Source organism: Protomyctophum bolini (genome assembly GCF_963924005.1).
Source record: "Protomyctophum bolini genome assembly, chromosome: 14".
NCBI classification, from domain to species: domain Eukaryota; kingdom Metazoa; phylum Chordata; class Actinopteri; order Myctophiformes; family Myctophidae; genus Protomyctophum; species Protomyctophum bolini.
In genome coordinates, this window is record NC_137875.1 from 11506206 (window position 1) to 11526851 (window position 20646).

At 42.9% G+C, this 20646-nt stretch overlaps 1 protein-coding gene across 1 annotated transcript in view; it reads right to left on the reverse strand.

The window, feature by feature from the left end:
* Window positions 1-20646, reverse strand: part of dntt (deoxynucleotidyltransferase, terminal) — a gene marked incomplete at its 3' end in the record, with an annotated part of 105160 nt that overhangs the window by 21846 nt on the left and 62668 nt on the right. Inside the window, exons 9-10 of the mRNA XM_080782162.1 lie at window positions 12715-12975; window positions 10936-11019 (exon numbers count right to left, since the gene is read on the reverse strand). Coding sequence (XP_080638288.1) covers window positions 10936-11019; window positions 12715-12975 — 345 coding nt within the window. The remainder of the gene's footprint in view (window positions 1-10935; window positions 11020-12714; window positions 12976-20646) is intronic.

Consider the following 20646-nt stretch of genomic DNA (forward strand, 5'->3'; position numbering starts at 1 on the left):
AAAGCTGCTATAAGCAATATTCTTTCAGTACTTATTTTCTTTTCTTTGGTCTTCAGACAGCCAGCAATGGGTAAAATGCTCCCACAATCTCTGTGACACATCTAGGGGCCGCAATCTGCATTCAAAGATTTTCCTAGAAGCTTTGTCATTGGTCGATTTGCCTGTCTATTCCTGATTGTTTAGTCATTTCTGTAGGGTTTTTTTTTTCGACCAATGACAAAGCTTCTAGGAACATCTTTGAATGCAGATTGCGGCCCCTAGAAGTGTGCAGAGACTACATTTTTTTGGGAGAGTTTTACGCATACGCAAAAAAACCCCAATTTTTTTTAATTTAAATTTGCTAGTAAGGAACGTGCGACTCTAACGCAGGCGGGGATGTGCATGAGATGAGCATGAACGCAAAAACAAAGCCACAGGATCACGCCCAACCGTCGCTATGCCTGTCAGATTAACCAACCAGCCCTACCTGAATGCTCGCCTCTCATTGAAAATGAATTACCAGGTACATCAATTCACTCCCTGCGTGTGTGAAAAGCCCTTTGTACTTCGGTTGCCGCTCTCTGAAAGTTATTTATGAAACTTATATTTTCGAGGAAAAAGATGATGCATCACCACCAGCACTTGTAAGTTAATTATTTCACACGACGAATAACTTTCTCCAAAAAGCACTTCACAGTCTGCATTACAGTCACACGCCAGCTAGGCACCCGACTGCATGGCTCATTGCTATAGCACTTACTGTATAAAGCTGCAAACAATTTTATTCTTGGTGTGCCAATATGGCTGTCGAGATGCGGGCGGTGAAGCAAACTTCACTGGAGTTATTTCAACTTTGATATTTCGAGCGAATAGGAGGCTAAATGTATTCATTCATTCGTGTCAGCCCGTTCAAGTGGGTTTGGAATTGTAACAGCTGAAATCAATACTATATCAGTATTCTGATATTAACATGCGAGGCGCAGTGAAGGTGGGGGCCTCATGCGGATTATCACAGGCGTAGAGGTTAGACCTCTCTTAGTTATAGGCTCAAGGTATAGAGACCTCGCTCACCGTCCCCAACAGATTCCTAAGGAAGGACATGTTGACCAACTTTCTGTCCTAGAAGAATACAGTCCATATACGGAGGCTAACGAAGGCGACTGTCTTCAGAGCCCAAACACAGACAGGTCCTCATGTCGTTCCTGAGGGACCCCCTCAGGCCTCAGAGACCATATACAGCCACTGAGACATACGGACTGGGTCTCGGCCATCGGCCTCACCACCATATATGGTGAGGACGACACGACGCAACACCCCCATGACTCTCACAGATCACCCCCCCCCCGCTTGGATGTCCGCAGCACGTTATTATGGATAAGTCCCGCTGTGATTGGCCAACTCGGTTTCCCCTACATAAAACTCTACAGTATTGGCCTGTTCCTACACAGACAATTTTGGTTGGTTGGTTGTAATGTAAAAGCGACTGTGACATTTTTGCCTAGCTGAAGCATGCCTATACTTGGAGAATTTTGGCCGGGATTAGGCAAATGTTTTATTTATTAATAATAATAATGATAATAAATTGAATACATACTGCATGTATACGAATTAATAAATAAAACGTCAATCCCCATGCTCATCCCCCCCCCACCTTCAGATACCCTGTGACACCCCTGGTCTTAACCACACACTGACTTTGTAGTAATTGCACCGCTCTATCTTCGATATCATCTTTGTGTCACATGTGAATGCACCTTTTAGAGGTGCAGTGTGCACACAAAGCAGGAGATGCCAATTTGCTTCGGCGCCAGAATCTATATGGGAACTGCCCATAGATCTATATGGGAATTGCCCATAGATCAGAAGTCCCGTTAGTCCGAACATTAAGGTTGGCGAACATGCACTGCTCCCGTGCTTGCGGTTATGTTTAGGTATAGATATAGAGATAGGGATAGTCATTTCTGAACAATGAACCTTCTGACTAATGACACGGAACCATCTATATACGCCCCTTCGCTCGCAGGGAATGCAAAGTGAACGGGAGGGCGAGTATTTAATTTGTGCATGCGTGACCGTACCGTAAATTAGGTTTTTACAGTGCAGTCGTTTCTTCGTCCACCCCGTGCACGTTCAAAGACACAGCGATCCCCCCCGAGCCTGTCCTTAACCCATTTTGACCTGAGATCAGATTAAAATAATGTCGATTTTTAAAAAATAGCAGACCTACAAGCTCGTAGTGCGCCACCAAGTGGCGCGCTACGAGCTTGTACGTCTGCTATTTTTCAATAGCTAAAGCATAACATAATGCTAACACCAAAAGGGGTTCCCGCCCAAAATGGGTTAATTGGGAAGAGATCATTAGCTTGAGTTGAGCGCTCTAATCTTTTTTTAAGCATTTCATAATAAGATGGAGACCGGCGCGTATCTGCCAAGACACACTTTTGATGCTGCCGCGTCCAGATTAAAGTCCTCTAAATGACCCTATTCTGGTCCTCCTCAGACAAGACATATACCCCTCCTCTAATCAGACACACACAGTAACACTCTCAGTGTTATACTGTAGGTACTGTACATTTGAGAGTTGTAACCAAAATGGCTGCTTGTGGGTGATTACATCTGTACACTCTCAAGAGTGAAATGAACACTCAGAATTTAGCTGTGCGCTCGCATCACCATCCTCATCACCAGCGGTGGAAAGTAACTAAGTACAGTTACTTAAGTACTGTGCGCATAAGTACAATTTTGAGGCATTTGTACTTTACTTGAACATTTCAATTTTTCTACTCCAGTTCCAGTACATCTCAAGAGGCAAATATCGTAAATTTTACTCCACTACATTTATTTAAAAAAAAAACATTAGTTACTCGTTACTTTGATTATACAAAACATACATTACCCACTTCAGCTAGATCTATATACATTTCGGCCATTTGAAAATAGCCGATCTACAAGCTCACAATGTGATGCGACGCATTGTGAGCTTGTAGATCAAAATATTTGTAAACATTTGATAACTTTAAATGGGACATTCTTCATAGTGAGTACTTTCTACTTTTGGTACTTTAAGTACATCTTGAATTCCGGACTTTTACTTGGGGTATACTTCTAATACTTCTACATTGCAGTATTGATACATTTACTGAAGTAAAAAAATGTAGTACTTTTTTCCACGACTGCCCATCAGACCTGCAGGTTCCTATAGCAGTCCCGCCCCCTTTCATGACGACACCAGGCCCAGGAAATAGTTTCCAATGCATTTTTCCCATTGACATTTCAAAATGTATTTATTTAAAGACCTTATAAGCGTCGTACAGAGCCAACTCTTGTCGTGACAAATCATGACAACAAACACAATATTTTGGACCAAACAAATAATTACAAAGAAGAAAAACAAAACAAAAAAGTGTTGTAACCTGCCGTTTTCGTCTTCTTTCTAATTATTTGTTAAAAATTGTGTTTGTTGTCATGATTTGTCACGACAAGAGTTGACTTTGTCTGAAAAGTCTATGAGGAAAATGAACGGGGATTTATTTTCCGGGTCTCTCGAGGGGGCGGGACTGAGACGCTCTATAGACACCAGTCAGTTAGACAGGGATAGAGCAGACTCTCAGAGACCAAGCGGAACCAATTAGAATGACTCTCCGAGACCAAGCGGACCAATTAGAACGACTCTCCGAGACCAAACGGTCCAATTAGAACGACTCTCCGAGACCAAGCGGACCAATTAGAACGACTCTCCGAGACCGAACGGACCAATTAGAATGACTCTCCGAGACCGAACGGACCAATTAGAATGACTCTCCGAGACCAAACGGACCAATTAGAACGACACTCCAAGACCAAACGGACCAATTAGAATGGCTCTCCGAGACCAAGTGGCCAATTAGAATGGCTGTGATAAAAAGATAAAAGTGCGCATCACCAATCATCACGGCAGCCACAGACCATGCGTCGGCGTCGTGTCAATTAATGAGGCTGTCTGGCTGTCTGCGGCGAGCCATGCAGAGCAACAAGAAACACTCCTCACTGTCCTCAGAGGAGGAAAATGTACTCAACTGTTTTTTTTTTTTTAATTTTTATCCCACGATTTTGTAACCCAGTTTTTCTTATCACCCAGTGCCAATTATCTAATGTAATCCTGGGCGCTACACTTCCTCTGCCAACCTGGGGGGGCAGCGGACTGACCTCATGCCTCCTTCTATGCATGAGGAGTCCAAGCTGCTTCTTTTCACCTGATAGAGGGGAATTTCCCCGGCCGGACGTAGCGCGTGGAAGGGACACGTTATTCCGACCAGTTCCTTTCCCCTCCATCAGGCGCCCCGGCTGGCCAGGGGGAGGTAGTTTTAGAGACCAGGATTACGGCATGTTTTTGTGAGGGTATCTACCCTAGGGGACACGGGGAGAACATGCAAACTCCACACAGAAAGGCCCTTTCGCCAACCCCCGCCTCGGGTATGGGCACTGATGACGCGGAGGAGGGAACACGCCGCCAGTGCCCACAGCATCCCCAGCGGGAATCGAACCCAGGACCTTCAAGCTGTGAGGCGACAGCACTACCAACTGTGCCACCGTGCCCCTTACTCAACTGTTTTACTTAAGTAAAAAGTATCATTACTACAATGTAAAACTTTTGACCTGAGATCAGATTCTAAAAATGTCTGTTTGAAAATGACAGCTTTCTGAAAAAGCTATGTTTCTACGTCAGTCGTTTTTCATTTTTCAAAAATAGAATAGAAGTATAGAAGAAAAATAGACATACAAGCTCGTAGCGCGCCACTCGGTGGCGCGCTATGAGCTTGTAGATCTGCTATTTTTCAATAACTAAAGCATAACATAATGCTAACACCAAAAGGGGTTCCCACCCAAAATGGGTTAAGGGGAAGTCCCGTGTTCAAAATGTACTCCAAAAAGTGCCCATATTGTGCAGAATGTCTCATTTCAAATTTTCAAATGTATGAAATCTTTTTGAAAATAGCTCGCAATGCGTCGCACAAATCGCGACGCATTGTGAGCTTGTAGATCAAGCTATTTTCAAATGGCCAAAATGTATATAGCGTTGAAGTCGTTACTATGATTTGTAATAATACGCAAAATCTATACAAAAGTAACTATAGTAACTTTAAGTTTTCAAATAAATGTAGTGGAGTAAAAGTACAATATAGTAGAAGTAAAAGTGTTGGAAATTGGAAATACTCGAGTAAAGTACAAATACCTTTTATTTTTTTTACTGTAGCCCACTTAAGTAAATGTACTTTCCACCACTGCCACTCCCCCCCCCCCCCCGGCTAAAGCAAAGAGAGAGAGTGAACATGGGGAACTAGTCAACGGTCTGTGAAGGCAGCGACACTGCGACACTTAATTGATCTTCATTACCTTAATTATGGCTGTGATGTGGAAGCGGTGAGTGAAAAACGGGCCACAGCCTCAAACGACTCGCTCTGAACGAACACTGTTAAGCTCTCCGCTGACCTTCAAACTAGCCTTGGAAGTAATTGCACGTACAAGTGTGCGTGCGTGCGTGCGTGCGTGCGTGCGTGCGTGCGTGCGTGAACAAGCATGTAAGATCCATACATGCAAAAGACCCTGACCACTTTCCTTGACTTCCGTTTACAGTACCACAGACACTGAAATTGCTTTTTGCGCGTACTGTTGGTTTGCAACAACCATAGGCGGCCCATAGAGTCCGAGCTGCTTCTTATACAGTAGGCATATACTGGACCCGACTGGACCAAAGCGGTTTAAAACTGACCGACATTGCTCTCCATGGGGCTAGCAATTAAAGGGGAGGGGTACAAGGGTATATATTAGATCACAAAAGGAATAACACATAATTATAGAGAACAAGGGAAAGGGACATTTTATATAATAAATACATTCATTTGTTAACTATTATTACTATTATTAAAATGCTACGGTGCCTTTTGTTGGATGGTCAGCTGATGGCCTACAGCTGGCACTAGACGAAAGGCCATGGGGTTACCAGAACAACTAGGGTTCATCACGAAATCTGTAAGATTGTCGATTATGAGCTCAGCAATTTCAAGGCAATCCAATATTTTGGGATATATTGTGTGCAAATGGAAGGTTTGGCCTAAGGGCGTCAATAATGGAAAGGCCACGGTGGTCACCACCATCGGTAGGGTTCGTCCTCCGGGGAGCATTAATGCAATCCATCCATTAGATGGAAAGTTACAGTGCAGTATGTCGTGTGCAAGTGGAAGTTTTAGCCTGAGGGTGCAGGAATTGTAATTGCTGTGGGGTCACCAAAATCAGCAGGATTAACCCTCCGGGGAGCATGAAGGTACAAAGCAGAATATATGGCAAGCCATGCTGGTAGTTTTGCGATATCTTGCCTGGGAACAAAGTGCTGGATGAACGGACAGACGGGTGGACGAAGTTTTGGCTATCCTGTGTGTGTGTGTGTGTGTGTGTGTGTGTGTGTGTGTGTGTGTGTGTGCGCGTCAATTACTCTAGTGATTGAAGAGAATGTATAGCAATCACATAATCTCCTCATTTTACTGGATTATCTATTGGCACTTTTCCTTCATCTTCATCTTTATTCTCGCCAGACCTATAACCACCTGCACTACTATACTTCATCTAAGTCCAACAATAACATGCAGGACTCTGCACAATTGCAGGTGTGTGTGTGTGTGTGTGTGTGTGTGTGTGTGTGTGTGTGTGTGTGTGTGTGTGTGTGTGTGTGTGTGTGTGTGTGCTGTGCTCGCGTGCGTGCGTATATGCTCAGCTATTGTATGGTTGGCTGCACTGTCAGCATGCCTGCCTCTGCCCTTGTGCTTTGAGTAAACACCATCTGAGTTGGCTGGCTGTGTATAATATCTGTCACGAAAGCTGGCACCCTGCGATCCCTGGATCCTGACCTCTGTCCCAAAGGGAACGGCTGACGGGGGCCATTGCGGTGACAGCCCCCCCCCCCCCCAGCCCCCCCCCCCCGTCAATGCGACCCGGCGATATCCTTAAACATTCCTTCTTCCAACTCTGTATGCACTGCTCAAAATGGCCCCGGCTGTCCCTTCCTCTGACCTGCGTATGTAAATATGGGCCTTATAGGACGCGATGAGTGCTTGTGGGGTTAGGATAATACATGCACTACTGGAGGAAACCGGGGTCAACAATGTCTGTCAGCGAGATTGATGAGCTGCTCTCCAACTCTGGGGCATCATCTTGTCATCCGTCACTACCGTTTCTCCTGCTGAATTAATGGATCCTTCAGACACAGGACTGTTTATCGTAGTGCTGTTTATGGCAGTGCATTTTTATTTTAGTTTTAGTCATAGTCACTTGAATAGTCACTAGAATATATTTTGTCACCAGCTGGAATGTTTTAGTGTTAAGATTTTAGTCGACTAAATCTACAATTGAAGTAGTCGAACAAAATGTATTTTGGCGGGCATTGATGCAGTCGTAATGACTGTTTTTTTCACTTGCTGAAAACAGCAGATCTACAAGCGCACAACGCATCACGCTGCGATGCGTTGTGGGAATGTAGATCTGCTATTTTCAGCATGCAACCAAGTGTAAAATGACTTCTCTTGTTCACTAGTCCGTTCCTAAAATTCTAGTCTAGTTTTAAATTTGTTGATGAAATTGTCAGTATATTTAGTCTTAGTTTTAGTCATCATAGCTTAGTTTTCATTTAGTTTCCATTTAGTTTTCGTCAGTGAAAAAAGGTAGTCGACGAACATTTTTCGTCTTGGTATTAGTCGACGAAAACACTGGTGTATCTCGGCCCCTTTTTCTACGTTCATCTCTTGGCACTTTTTACACGTTCAGCTGTACAAAAGGGGGACATAAGATGTGATAGAAAACACTTTCTGGCTTGGCTACTGTATCTCCTGATCATGCTTTTATTGTATTGGAGCTTCCGAGTGTAAGCTTTTTCCATGTGTTTGTACTGTGTTTTCATTCAGCTAAAGCAAGATGAGGAGATGTGCTTTTTTTAGGTAATACTGTAGCTTTCACACCAATGGTGTGGATTGATGTTAAATAACGTCTCTGGTTGTTATTTTAATTCTTTTAATTTTTTATTATTTTAATAGACTTGGATGGTTCATTCTCCTGAAGGCTATACAATCATTTAAGGCATATCACCAAATATAGAATCCAGAAAAATCACACATTTTGGACTTACGATCAAGCTTGGCTGAGTGAGTCTACTGTGCAGCAGTCTAGCGCTTGTCAAAATTGGTGTCACAACGAATTATTGGTGCTGTTCGCATAGCCCAAGTGTAAATGACAGTCGAGTTTCTCAGGGGTTACGATTCGCCATACTCACCAAGCACATAGCCCTGTCTAACAATGCAGTGATGTAGAAGAAACAGCAACATGCAGTTCCACTGACAATGTACGTACAGTAAAGCATAGACACTACACTACACTCCATTATTAATTGGAGTCTACGCTCTAGACAAAGGAACGCACCTGCCTATTCTATCTCCAATTAAATGTTGTAGCCAAACAAAGGCATGGGGCAGGGTGTTGTTAAAACAAGGCTAATTAAGTTTGGCTGCATTCATGGGCAAGACAATAGTTAATTGGTTATTTCATCTAATGAGATAGGCTGTCGAATTCATTCACAGAGTCCTTTATCATACAGTATCACTTTTATGTTAAATCCATCTGTAGGCTAAAGAAGAGGCGGGTGTTGTTTATTTCATCTAGAAAATGTGCAAATGAACCCTAGCTGCACTTCCCAGGGCAATTACTTTCATTTTAACAAGTGTGTGCCTTGATATATTGCAATTGCAACTGTATAGATTTTAGTCACTTAAAGTAAGAGGATGTACTGTATATGTTAATGTGTGATGTGTGTTTGAGTGTGCGTGTGCGTGTGCGTGTGTGTGATGTGTGATGTGTGAGTGAGAGAGAGAGAGAGAGACACTACACCCTAACCAATGAGCAATAATTAAAAACACATTTCTTGCACCTACAGTAGTATCAAACTTCCCTTCACTCCGAGTGACAACATATTATTATTGTCTGGTTGAGTCATTATTATTAGGAAATGATTAGTAGTCAATGGACCATTGGTTGAGAAACAGTGGGATGTATTCACATGGGATGCATAGCATTACAAAAGCACTAATCTTATTAGCCCATATACGCCCACCCACCCAACAAAACCCCTACCTCATTGGAATAATTTAAAATAGTTTTTCCCCTACTGATACCTGGCTATAAATCCGTGCAGCCAGTCACCTTTATGGACAAGCTGCGGTAAATTCACCAAGCAGATTCCTAAGCACAGACTCCGGCCTAAGGCATGACTTTGTAACAAATCCCTGGCATAGCGCTCGCTCACGGTATAAAAACACTGATCATCAGATTTCTGTTGTGCTCTCTCTCTCTCTCTCTCTCTCTCTCTCTCTCTCTCTATTCTTTCTCTTTTCACTCTCTTTTCTTACCTGTCAGGGGAGGAGAGTTTTCTAGGATCAAGTGAAGAGGAGTTTTGTAATGGTTTTAGGGGGTTTGCTGGCAGTTAACTTCCCGCTGTGAATTCTTTACTTGTGTTCTTGCTCGGTATAAACCAGGGTGTGATATTCTACATGCAGCCAAATATCGAATGCGGTGTAATTGAAAAGGACCCTCGGAAGGCAAGGTAGGGGATTTAGCGTTCGACACTTGCCATCTGCCTCGCCTGAGCTCTGAATGAACTGCTCAGATGCGAACTCCTCAGATGCGACTGAAAAGCTCAATAAAAGGTAATTTCAGGTGAGAAAGTGGCCATCATTTTCACTTTTACTGTTGCATTTGCATTTTCTCCATTAAAAATATTGCAGAACTTGCAGTACCTGAATAAATACAAGACAATGTTGGCTAAACATCATTGCGTGGTTAGAGTAATGGGCGTCTGAATTTAGTTCCTAAATCAATGTTTTCTCCGGGGACTATTTTTGGCTAGGCTTTTAGAATCAATATAATGTGCTTTAAAAATGCCTTATTATTAGATTTTCAAAACATAATGAGATTAATGGAATCCAATGGCTTTCTTGAAAATTAAACAAACCACAGCATGCTTTGTAAAATGGCCTGCAGTGAATATGAAGTATACCTTGAGTTGCCATAGGCAGGGTAGTACAGAAGCCAGAGCACTGTGTGGTCCTTTTCAACCTTTTTCATATCAGGGCCATTATTTATTCGGCATTTGATTTGAGTCACAGATCTCCATTTGAGATGTAGCCATGCAGACCCAAAATTAATATTTTGTTATGGTTAACGTTGATCACAATAACAATTCTCTCTACATTCTGAAAGTGTGTATACTTCTTGTAAATTAAGTAATGCAGATGTTTAACAATAATTTAGCTCTTGAGAGACTTGAGAGTGTCAAACTTTCGGGTCCATTTGGTTTCATTTTACACTCAAGAGTTGCATTTTTATAGCTTTTCTAAGAACTCAAAGCGCTGAATGGTTCATTCATTCTCTCCATCATTTAGCTGGGGACCACCTGGAACCCCCTCAAGGACCACTGATGGTCACCGGACCACTGGTTTAGAGATATACACTGTTATGTGTTATAGAGCAAAGGAAGTCTGACGTCAATATCGCTAGAAGTCCACGGGTTTGTGTACTTTTGTAAGAACTGTGTTTGAAAAATAAATAAAAGATCCCGGCCGTCTCATATGGATATGAAGAATCAACTGACTGAGAGAAAACGCAAATATCACTGCTGCTGAATCAGTAAAATTTTCGATAGAAAAAGACTGTATCGAATATGATACATTGAGTGACTGTGATTTTTGGACCACAATCCTTAAATGAGACGCTTTTAAGATGACCATGTTATTCTCCATAGAGAAAAACTTGCGCGAACCCTTGGAACCATACAGGGGATGAGCGAGTGTCCTTTGCCGCTCTATTGCCTCTATTGCTGTCAGTGTCAATGTAAAACAGGTGAACTTTCAGAGGGTGTGTAATACTGTGTATTGATTCTACCTTGGTTTTGTCGTAGAGCTCATGGTTGTCCAGCAGCATGTGTCTCTCACGTCTAGCAAACGTCCTCATGTCTCTCTGGAATTGCTGCGGCCGGGGGGACAGAATCAATAGTTTGAAATCAAATCTCTTGTATTTTTCTCCTCTTGTCTGTTTCAGTGGCATTGAGCAGAACACACACACAGTCTTTAATGCATCCATTCCTCTTGGATGTAGTACCTTATGACAATGCCAGATTTTATTGATTCTCTTCATTTTTTTCCTACCTTTTATGTTGTTGTGTATTTGTAATATTATTTTCTGTGCCGTGTTAATGCATATGGATTGTCATTGTATATGGATGGGTTGTATTATTTGTCAAAGATGCATGTCTCCTATTAACCTCACTGCAAAGCAAATTTCACTTTCTGAAGTCTGAAGGTGAAATGTGAAAGTACTTTTAAGCTTAAAGGGACATTTCACCGCTGGAAGAAACTGCAGTCACTCGATGTTAATAGTATTTATAGATAGATAACAGTAGCACAATTCATTTTCAGGATTCCAATTCAAAAATAGCAAAAAATAATTCAAGATTTCAATTAGAATATAGCAAAAATAGTCGATCTACAAGCTCAGAATGCGTCGCAGCTTGTAGATCGGCTATTTTTGCTACGACAGTAATATATGGCCCTAGGGGGTGAGAGTGGATATATAGTGGCCCTCTCCATCGTCAAATTTGCACAGGGCAGAGAATGGGGAACCACACCACAGATAAGCCCGTTTTGAATAATGTCCTCGCTCAATGTGGAGGGAACGATCTTTGCTGTGCTTGCCAAAATAATGAGTGCTTACGTGATCATGGAAGCATCTTTGATACCACCAGTGTTGAAGGGAAAACAGATGGTGAGTTCCCAGGTGATTAGCTTAAACAGTGTTTGCATCTACATTCACCCATACTCCACCACTATTTTAATTTTAAGAATTAACTTTTTACTGCCATACAAATCGTCATGCTCCCTTCGAGTTCTAAATTAGTTTCCTTTGAAAAGAAAGCTGTGTGCAAGTTCTAAAAATGCTGCCAACACACACATATTCAGCCCTGTCAGCACATTGTTGCTATACCAAGGAAGCCGGCAGCAGATGTGGCTCACCCCATGCCAGCAACAATCATCACCCGTGGGCCATATCTAAGGGGGATATCAATCATCACCCATGGGCCATATCTAAGGGGATATGTTCGAATTCATTGAAATGAAGGGAGATTTGTATTGGTTGATACATATTCGTCTGCTGAGGGTCAATGCAACTTTAGCATTAAAAAATATGCCCAGAAGTTTAACTAATTCATCAAAACAGTATTTTGGTTTTTGTTCATATTCTGGAGCCAGTTGCACCACCTCACACTAGGTTCAAACTTAAAGCCCTATTCGCCCACGATTAGTATTACCCGGGACCCCGGTGTTTGCTGAATTATGCTAGGTATAATGTGTGTAATTATTACAGCCCAAATCACCGACATGGTCGATTCACATGGGATTAAAAACACAGACGTTGTTTCAAATGTGTCGTTTATAAATGTACAAAAAGAAAAAGAAAAAATAAACTGGTACGTTTTCCATCACTGCAATCCTCTGCATTCAGAGAGAAAGTGGTTTATGTTGAGCTGTCACTGCAGCGCTATAGTGAGCCAAAAGGAATCTCACGGTGCATTTGGCAATGAGCCCCTTTCTATTCTGGTTGTGATTTAATTTGTTCCTTTTACACCACTGTGTTTAACTGCAGGTGACATTCACTCTCTCTTACCCTGGAGCCGGTCCAGCCCAGGAGGGCAAAGGCGTAGTGGTCTTTAGGCGGCGCCACCAGGTCCACTCGCACCGCCCTCCACCCCCTGCCAGTGCCCTCGCCCTCCTCCTCCCTGTGGAGACCGCCGCTGCCCTCCTCCACTCGGCTCCCGTCCAAGCGCAGGATGAGGAAGCGCTTTGGGAAGCGGTCCATGACCGAGAAGGTGTGGCGACGACAGGGGTCAAAGGCCGGCTGGTGGTCACTACTGTACAGCAGTATGCCCTGGTGGGAGAAATGGAACACGCTGCATGGATCAGTGTGGTGGAGTGCAAAGCACATTTACTGAAGTGCTGTACTTAGGTACACTTTTGAGGCATTTGTAGTTTACTTGAGTAATTCCAATTTCCAATACTTTTACTTCTATTCCACTAAAACTTTACTTACTACTGTAGTTACTTTGTAGATTTTGATTATTATTACAAAACATACATTAACCACTTCAGCCCTATATACATTTTGGCCATTTCAAAATAGCAGATCTACAAGCTCACAATGTGTCGTGATGTGACGCATTGTGAGCTTGTTGATCTGCTATTTTCAAAATATTTTTTAATACATTTGATAACTAGAAATGGGACATTCTGCACAATGAGTACTTTTACTTTTGGTACTTTAAGTGCATTTTGATGCTAATACTTTTGTACTTTTATGGAGCAAGAAGGGTTGCCATGCAGGGACTGGAGAAAATGGAAGCAAAATATCGTTATCCAACAATGATGAACGGAATGATGAACGGGAGTAACTAAGTAAGTAAGACTTTTGTACTTTTACTCAAGTACATTTTGAATTATGGACTTTTACTTGTAACAGAGTATTTTTTCCCCTATATTGCAGTATTGATACTTTCACCTAGTAAAACATTTGAGTACTTTTTCCACCACCTCTAGTTCATTGTTGTACATTTTGTATCGTTCATACCTATTGTTGTACATTTTGTATCGTTCATACCCATTGTTGTACATTTTGTATTAACCTACATGTTAGGTCTACTGTTCACAATATGTACCTTAGTCACAGATCTCACCCCCCCCCCCATCCCCCCCTGTCTTTTCCCCCCATATGAATTACACACCCATGACCATTACATTTGCACTTACACATTTTACAAGGTACTATAAAAGTAAGATATAAAGAGTTTAATGTCCCCAAGGGGCAATTTGCTTTACAGACAGCTAGTCCGATGCAATAAATCATACCCAAACACAGTATACAAGATCCATATCCCGCACATTGGCACAATGAATCACGGGGGTAAATAAAATAACGAGACACACAATATGACATTAGAGTATAGTGAAAAGAAAAATGGCAGGAACAAAGGAACACAAACACAAAGTGTAAACTATTATTGCTACCGTTCGGGACACTAAACCAACCAGGGGGGTTCCTGGCTGATGGCAAAACATATTTTCAGATCGAGGTCAGTGTATACATTTTAATTTGGGGGTCCTTGATATGAATATGTTTGAGAAGAATATTAAAGCGCAAATAACATGCATTTTAAAACTGCTTTTAATATTTAATAATCATATTGTCTATGTCCCTCAAAGTTATTTCTAATGGTTTGAGCCTCAATCACCACTCTGATATAACCAGCCTTGTCAATTACTAGAATTTCGTGCGCGCTACGCGCGCACTCATCCCAGAGCGACTTTGCCACGCACTATGGGAAGAAATAAATGGCGGGAGTTGACTCCACATGTAGTAACGAATGGGTTATTGGAAATGTACCATTGTTTTGTCCTGAATATTTCCACAGCCTAAGTACTAAAGGATTGTGACTGTGGGACAGACATACAGTCTGACATACAATAGGCTACACGTGTGCACAGTGAATAAACAATGACCTATATGCCCAGAGTTCTTAAATTAACATAGTTGGATTTTAACAGAAAGACAATGCCATAAATCAGTCAAAGTAAGTGACAGACTCAACAGTAGCACACAGCATGCAAGGCAGCGATGCATGCATGCAAACATGTTTGTCCAGCTGAGATTTAGTGTCTCCATCTCTCTGTGGAAGAGGTTGCACATGACCTGTACGGCCACACTGAGGCGCTCCAACACAAACACAGACACAAAACAACACCACGCTGTTTGTCCAGTTGACCCAAATCAACACCAATACCTAGCCTGTTTGTCCAAAACACAGTATCTGCTGGCCACGTGTCTACTTCGCCACAACCTAATGTTAGTAACAAATGTAGGGGAGAGCCGCCAAGGTTGTAACGCTTCACGGTTGTAACATGGACGTTATATCTTGATTGGTCAACGCCACCATGACGCCATCGCGTCAGTATGTGTACAGCAACGTACTCTACGTGGCCAGGAGTTTGAAGTTTGAAGTGTTTACCTTCAAAATGCGTCTAATTTTACACCTGGAGTATATGTGTGGTACAATTTTTGTCTTTGGTGTTGGTGAATAAAAATCCACATGGATGTGTTCATGCTTATGTTCTTCATTAGTTTGCATCGTGTTTAGACGGAATTCACGTTCATTCTGGTCTGTAAGCAACTGCAAAGAAAACTTGCAAAAGCGGGTCATTTGTAACATGTGTTACAAATGGTCCGCTTCCATTCAATGCCATTATATGTAATATTTACATATTTGACATATTGGCCAATATTATATGTTCTGAAATGGTATTGTATCGTGTAGTGTATTCTGAAATTAGTTTAGGGTTGTATAACGTTGTACAACTCAATCAATCAAACGTTTGTTTAATCAATGTATTGCCCCATTGAAAAAAAAGAAATGGCCAAACTGGTACTGGTACACCCGATACTATTTAATATTTCCCTTATGTTTGATACATTTTCTTATCACATCCATGGTATAAAAACAATGCTAAGGAGTTGCTTCAATGAAATGTAATTGCTTTAAGCTGAGAACGATATGTTTAATGGTGTTTTTTAGCGTTGTTACATTTATCATGCATGCCGTTACAATTGATCCGATATGCGCAGCAAATGTAACACTGAAACAGCGTCCACGTTCGGTTGAATAACTCCCGACCTGTTTTATCAAAAAAATAACTTGAAGTGGTTTATGGTAGCTGACATGTGTAGGTCCGTTGCCTGAAAATATTACATGTGTAGCTAAACGGATGTCTGAGTAAAAGAATGAAACGTGCAAAATGTTACATCCTTGGCGGCTCTCCCCTATTAGTTTACTCACAGCACAGCACCGTCACTCCTGTCAGTTATTTCGTCCTAATAACTTGAAGTGGTTTATGGTAGCTGACATGTTTAATGGTGTTTTTTAGCGTTGTTACATTTATCATGCATGCCGTTACAATTATTCCGATATGCGCAGCAAATGTAACACTGAAACAGCGTCCACGTTCGGTTTAATAACTCCCGAGCTGTTGTGTGTATTGCGTGGTGAAAAGGCCGTGTGTTTGTGTTGTAAACAACTCATGTTATGTCTGCGCACACTGTATGTTGCTATGGCTGCTGACGTTAGCATGTGTGCTATCAGGCAAAAGCTGAGATAGATATGCAACTACTACTGGGGAAAATGCCATACAAAACACAACACCTAATTTCGGAATGTTATTGTGACCTATTGAGCACAATCAGACCATCATGATTTGCTTGCTGGACCTATAATTAATTTATTAGCATTAAATGTCCACTCGCCCATCCAAAAGAAAAGCAAGATGGCTGCGACAGATTGTGAGCGCGACGGACTACGGAGGCCAGGAGGAGCAGAGCTGGTGACGTAAGAGGCAGGCAGTGTTGCCAGGTTTGCGAATTGTAAGCGAGTTGCAGTGTATGCAAGTAGCGTGGTTAAATTCCTTGTTTCTCGGCGTGTTGTGGCACCCGTTTATCTGCTGGCTCGATCGTGATTTTCATAAAAGTAATATTTGCAGAGTAAATAAGAAACTTGAACGGCTAAAAAATAGGCTATGTCAGTTCGGGGAGGGTGGCGAATTTATTTTGCATATAGAGATGTGTGGTAAAAGTGTGGTTCGGTCGGAGATAGAGCATGAAGAATGAGTATGGGTACACCTTTTCACTTGTATATAAGATTTCTGGACTTTGAAAGCAGTTTTAGCTGCAGTACCACAATGTCCTGAGGTGGAGAGGGTGCTGATATGCAGATTATTTAATATTTGAGTCATTATAATACTCATGCTAGATAAAACCAGGCTTGTTTCCATTCCATGCCAGCTTGGAAAATCAACAATGGTGGACATTGTAAACAAAGTGGAAATGCAAATTTGCAACTAAAGACTGAGAAAAGGAGGAATTATACAAAGTAGGGTGACATTGATGACATCACGATGAGGCCAAAATCAGTCGAGCTGTTTCTGAGAGCAATTTCCATTAAAACACCCATATGACATGAAGGCCTGATTGTTCAAAATTGGTTATTTGTGGGGATAGAAAACACACATGGGAGCCCCAAAAACACAAAATAAATTGAAAAAGTTGAATTTTATGTTATAGGTCCTTTAAGACTGAGGATTTTACTGTGGTTTAAACACTAGGAAGCAAAACTACACTTCAGAAACAACGCCCCCCCCCCTCCTCAAGTAGCCTAACTCAAGAACGTTTTAGGCAAGTTGATTCTTATACCATAGTGAGAAATGGAATCCAATGACTTCCTGAAAAATCAAACAAACCTTGGTATGCTTTGTAAAATGATCTGCAGACCATTTCAAGTACTCGCTGTGAGTCATATTCAGTGTTGTATATTTGCTAACTAGGGTTACCAACAACCATCCCTTAAAATACGGCATTGCGGACTGCGCGCACGGTCAGCGTAATCCATGCATTCTGTGTTTATTTATTCAACGGAGAGAAGTTTTGTCCACTCCACCACTCGAGCGATGCACAAGAAACGAAACCAGACTGGGCTCAGTCATGGGCACAGTTCACTTTGCAGTTGGAAATATGGTTGGAAACAGACTTTCCGTTGGTCTATATGGTGTGTGCAAAATATTACCAACAACGAAATTTAGGGAGTTGACGCACAGGCAATGGAGGTGTCCCTTATTGGAAACTGTCTGAGTTTGCAACCCTATTTCTAACTCTGAGAGTGTACTGTACAAATGCAACATCTCTGGGAAGCACAGCTGTATCCTCTACATTTTCAGAGTTAAATTACGACTATGGATTTGACTGTGTACAATGTGAGGTGGAGGTACCAAAAAGGTCCTCTTGTGGATGGGGATGAGACAGGCCACTGTGTGAACATCTGCTCTGACTTGTCATCAGTCTAATTTCAGCCCGGTCGGGTCGGGTGAGAGTGTACTGGGGAGTGTAAAGAGCCAACTGTGAGACAGCCCTCTGCTCGACCACAGTAGGAGGCTAAAACCCATTCCCTGGTAAATGGGCTCTAGTCTGTTAGCTAATGGAAGTCTCTGCCGAGTAATACATCACTGTGTTCACGAGAGAGAAAAGAAGAGGGGGGGGGGGGGGGAGACGACGCTGATGAGAACAAAAGATGTGTGTGGAAAAGCGACAGAGCAGCTATAGAGGAGAGAGAGAGGTGCAGGGAGGAGATAAACTGGACAGAGCAGCTATAGAGGAGAGAGGTGCAGGGAGGAGATAAACTGCAGACTATGTAGTGCAAGAGAATAAGAAGAGGATGTGTAAAACAAAAAAGACGGGGCTAGAAAGACGTACAAAGAGCGGTATAGGGAAGAGAGAGAGAGAGAGAGAGAGAAACTAAGGATTGATTTCCTCTGGGCTTTGGCCTGGCTGATTATGCCCAACCCCGATGCAGGAGTGGGGGCAAGGGACGATTAACATTACAAATTGTCAATTTAATCCCAGCAGCCAGTGTAATTGTTGTGCTACTGCACTCCCTCTCTGTGGCCATAAATCTGCCTCCCTCTCCTTAAAGAGCAATAATTGGGAGAAGAAGTGGCGCAGCCTGAACAGTCCTGCCCGTGGAGCCCAATGACTTGAGGTTAATGGTGAGGCATTAAACAGACTTGTCACAGGCCAGGCCCGGTATAGCCCGCCCTGTACCCGTGTGAACCGGCCCCCCTGTCGGACCATTCCATTGTGCTCCGCGCCACACTCACATGAAATGGAGGACTATACCCAGAGGGCATTAATAACAGAGGAAGTGCCGACAGAAGTCATTAATTGACAGGAAGCCGCCCTGAGGGACACATGGGGACAAGATCGGGTTCCACGCGCCCCCAGCCCTCACGTTTTTTTTTTCTTCCCCCCGTTGCAATTATCTTCCGGGGTCTTCGGGTTAAGTCGTCGGCGCCACGGCTAAAATCTCTGATGTCTCCAGCATCTCCTTTTCTGTGCCACCCATGGGAGACACTCTATCTACAATTACAGATAACCACTCACCTTCTAATGTAGTAGGCGGGGGGAGGGGGGGGGGTTTGTTAAAGTCCCCCTTTACGTTCAGTAATAATGGTTTAGCTAAAGGCGCTGACAGCTCCAATTTAGACGATGAGGCCAAAATGACAGCATAAAAGGGATTTAAAGACAGACTAATCTGAAATTAAAATCCCCCCGAGCCATACTTGAGACAAGCATGTGGGAGAGAGTCCATCTTGTACATAAGGCCCTACATGAGGGCTGCTTGATATTTTTGTCTTTAGCCTCGAATCTCACGCGGATGCCTTGAGAGAGAAGGATTAATGAGTTATAGCGACAGTTGCACAGGCCATTAAGTAGTGTCTGAATGTGGATGCCCTTCACTGGGCGAGACCTGCAGGCTGTTCTGTCCACATGCACGCACGCACACGCACACACACACACACACACACACACACACACACACACTTCTGTCTCTCTCTGCATCATCTTTCTCCACGTCCCTCTCTCTCTCTCTCTCTCTCCAGCTCCATATTTGGCTCTCTCTGACACACATCCACCGGCGGCAAAAAAGCAGGATGTCACGAAGTTCCCTCCCGCCTCAGCGCCTGCCGCGGGCTGTTTAGCCCAACAGCACTCCATAATCGTTCACGGCGCAGTAGGTATAATGTCATTGTGGAATAAGCCTCGTCTCAGATGCTCACTAAGTGTTTACAGAGGGAATTACAGGGGGGGAGGGGGACAACAGCGACATATAATCTTTCTCCCAAAGCTTTGCCCAACAGTGGTCAATAAGAAAAAAGTGAATGCTAATTTAAATAAATAAATAAAAAGGATCTAAAAGCTTAGCCGTGTTAGTTTACATACATTTGATCACCAACTTTGGTCTCTTTGCGAGAATGGAACCAGCACACATGGGCTCCTGCCACCAACTTAATGGCCATCTGCTCGTGGTGCAACGAGCGTGGTGTTGGCATGCAATGACGCAAGGCACTGTGTGATCTGATGTCACAATCCCACAGACTCAGAGACTTCAAAACTCTGCCTTCAAGTCTCAGATTAGCGCACGTTAGCGAGGCGTGATTTGAACACTTTCTTTCACTTTGATTCAGAGCTCTGCCAGCCTGAACCGCACTGATTGCACAAATTAAAGCAAAGGGGGCCATGTGGGTGTGTGTGTATGTGTGTGTGTGTGTGTGTGTGTGTGTGTGTGTGTGTGTGTGTGTCTCTGTGTGTGTGTGTGTGTGTGTGTGTGTGTGTGTGTGTGTGTGTGTGTGCGCATGCACGTGCGTCTGTGTGCGTGCGTGCACTGCATAAGTGTGTGGAGGCACTGGAGCCATCATGCGTGTGTGTAAGTCCTTTCAATGTCAGTCAAAGTAACCATCACACAACCAGTCTTCTGAGCGTTTCCTTACTAATTTCCTCGTTTCAGCTCAAACTCTCATATCTCTTGACCATGCTGGCTCAGGGACAATAAAGCTCAACTGAATAGCACCATTACAGCCTCGCGCGTGTAGCAATTCTTCCAGCACTCTATCTTCAGAGAACGGCGTCTATACAGTAGGCAGAGGCGGAGATGATGGATGGAAAGGGGGT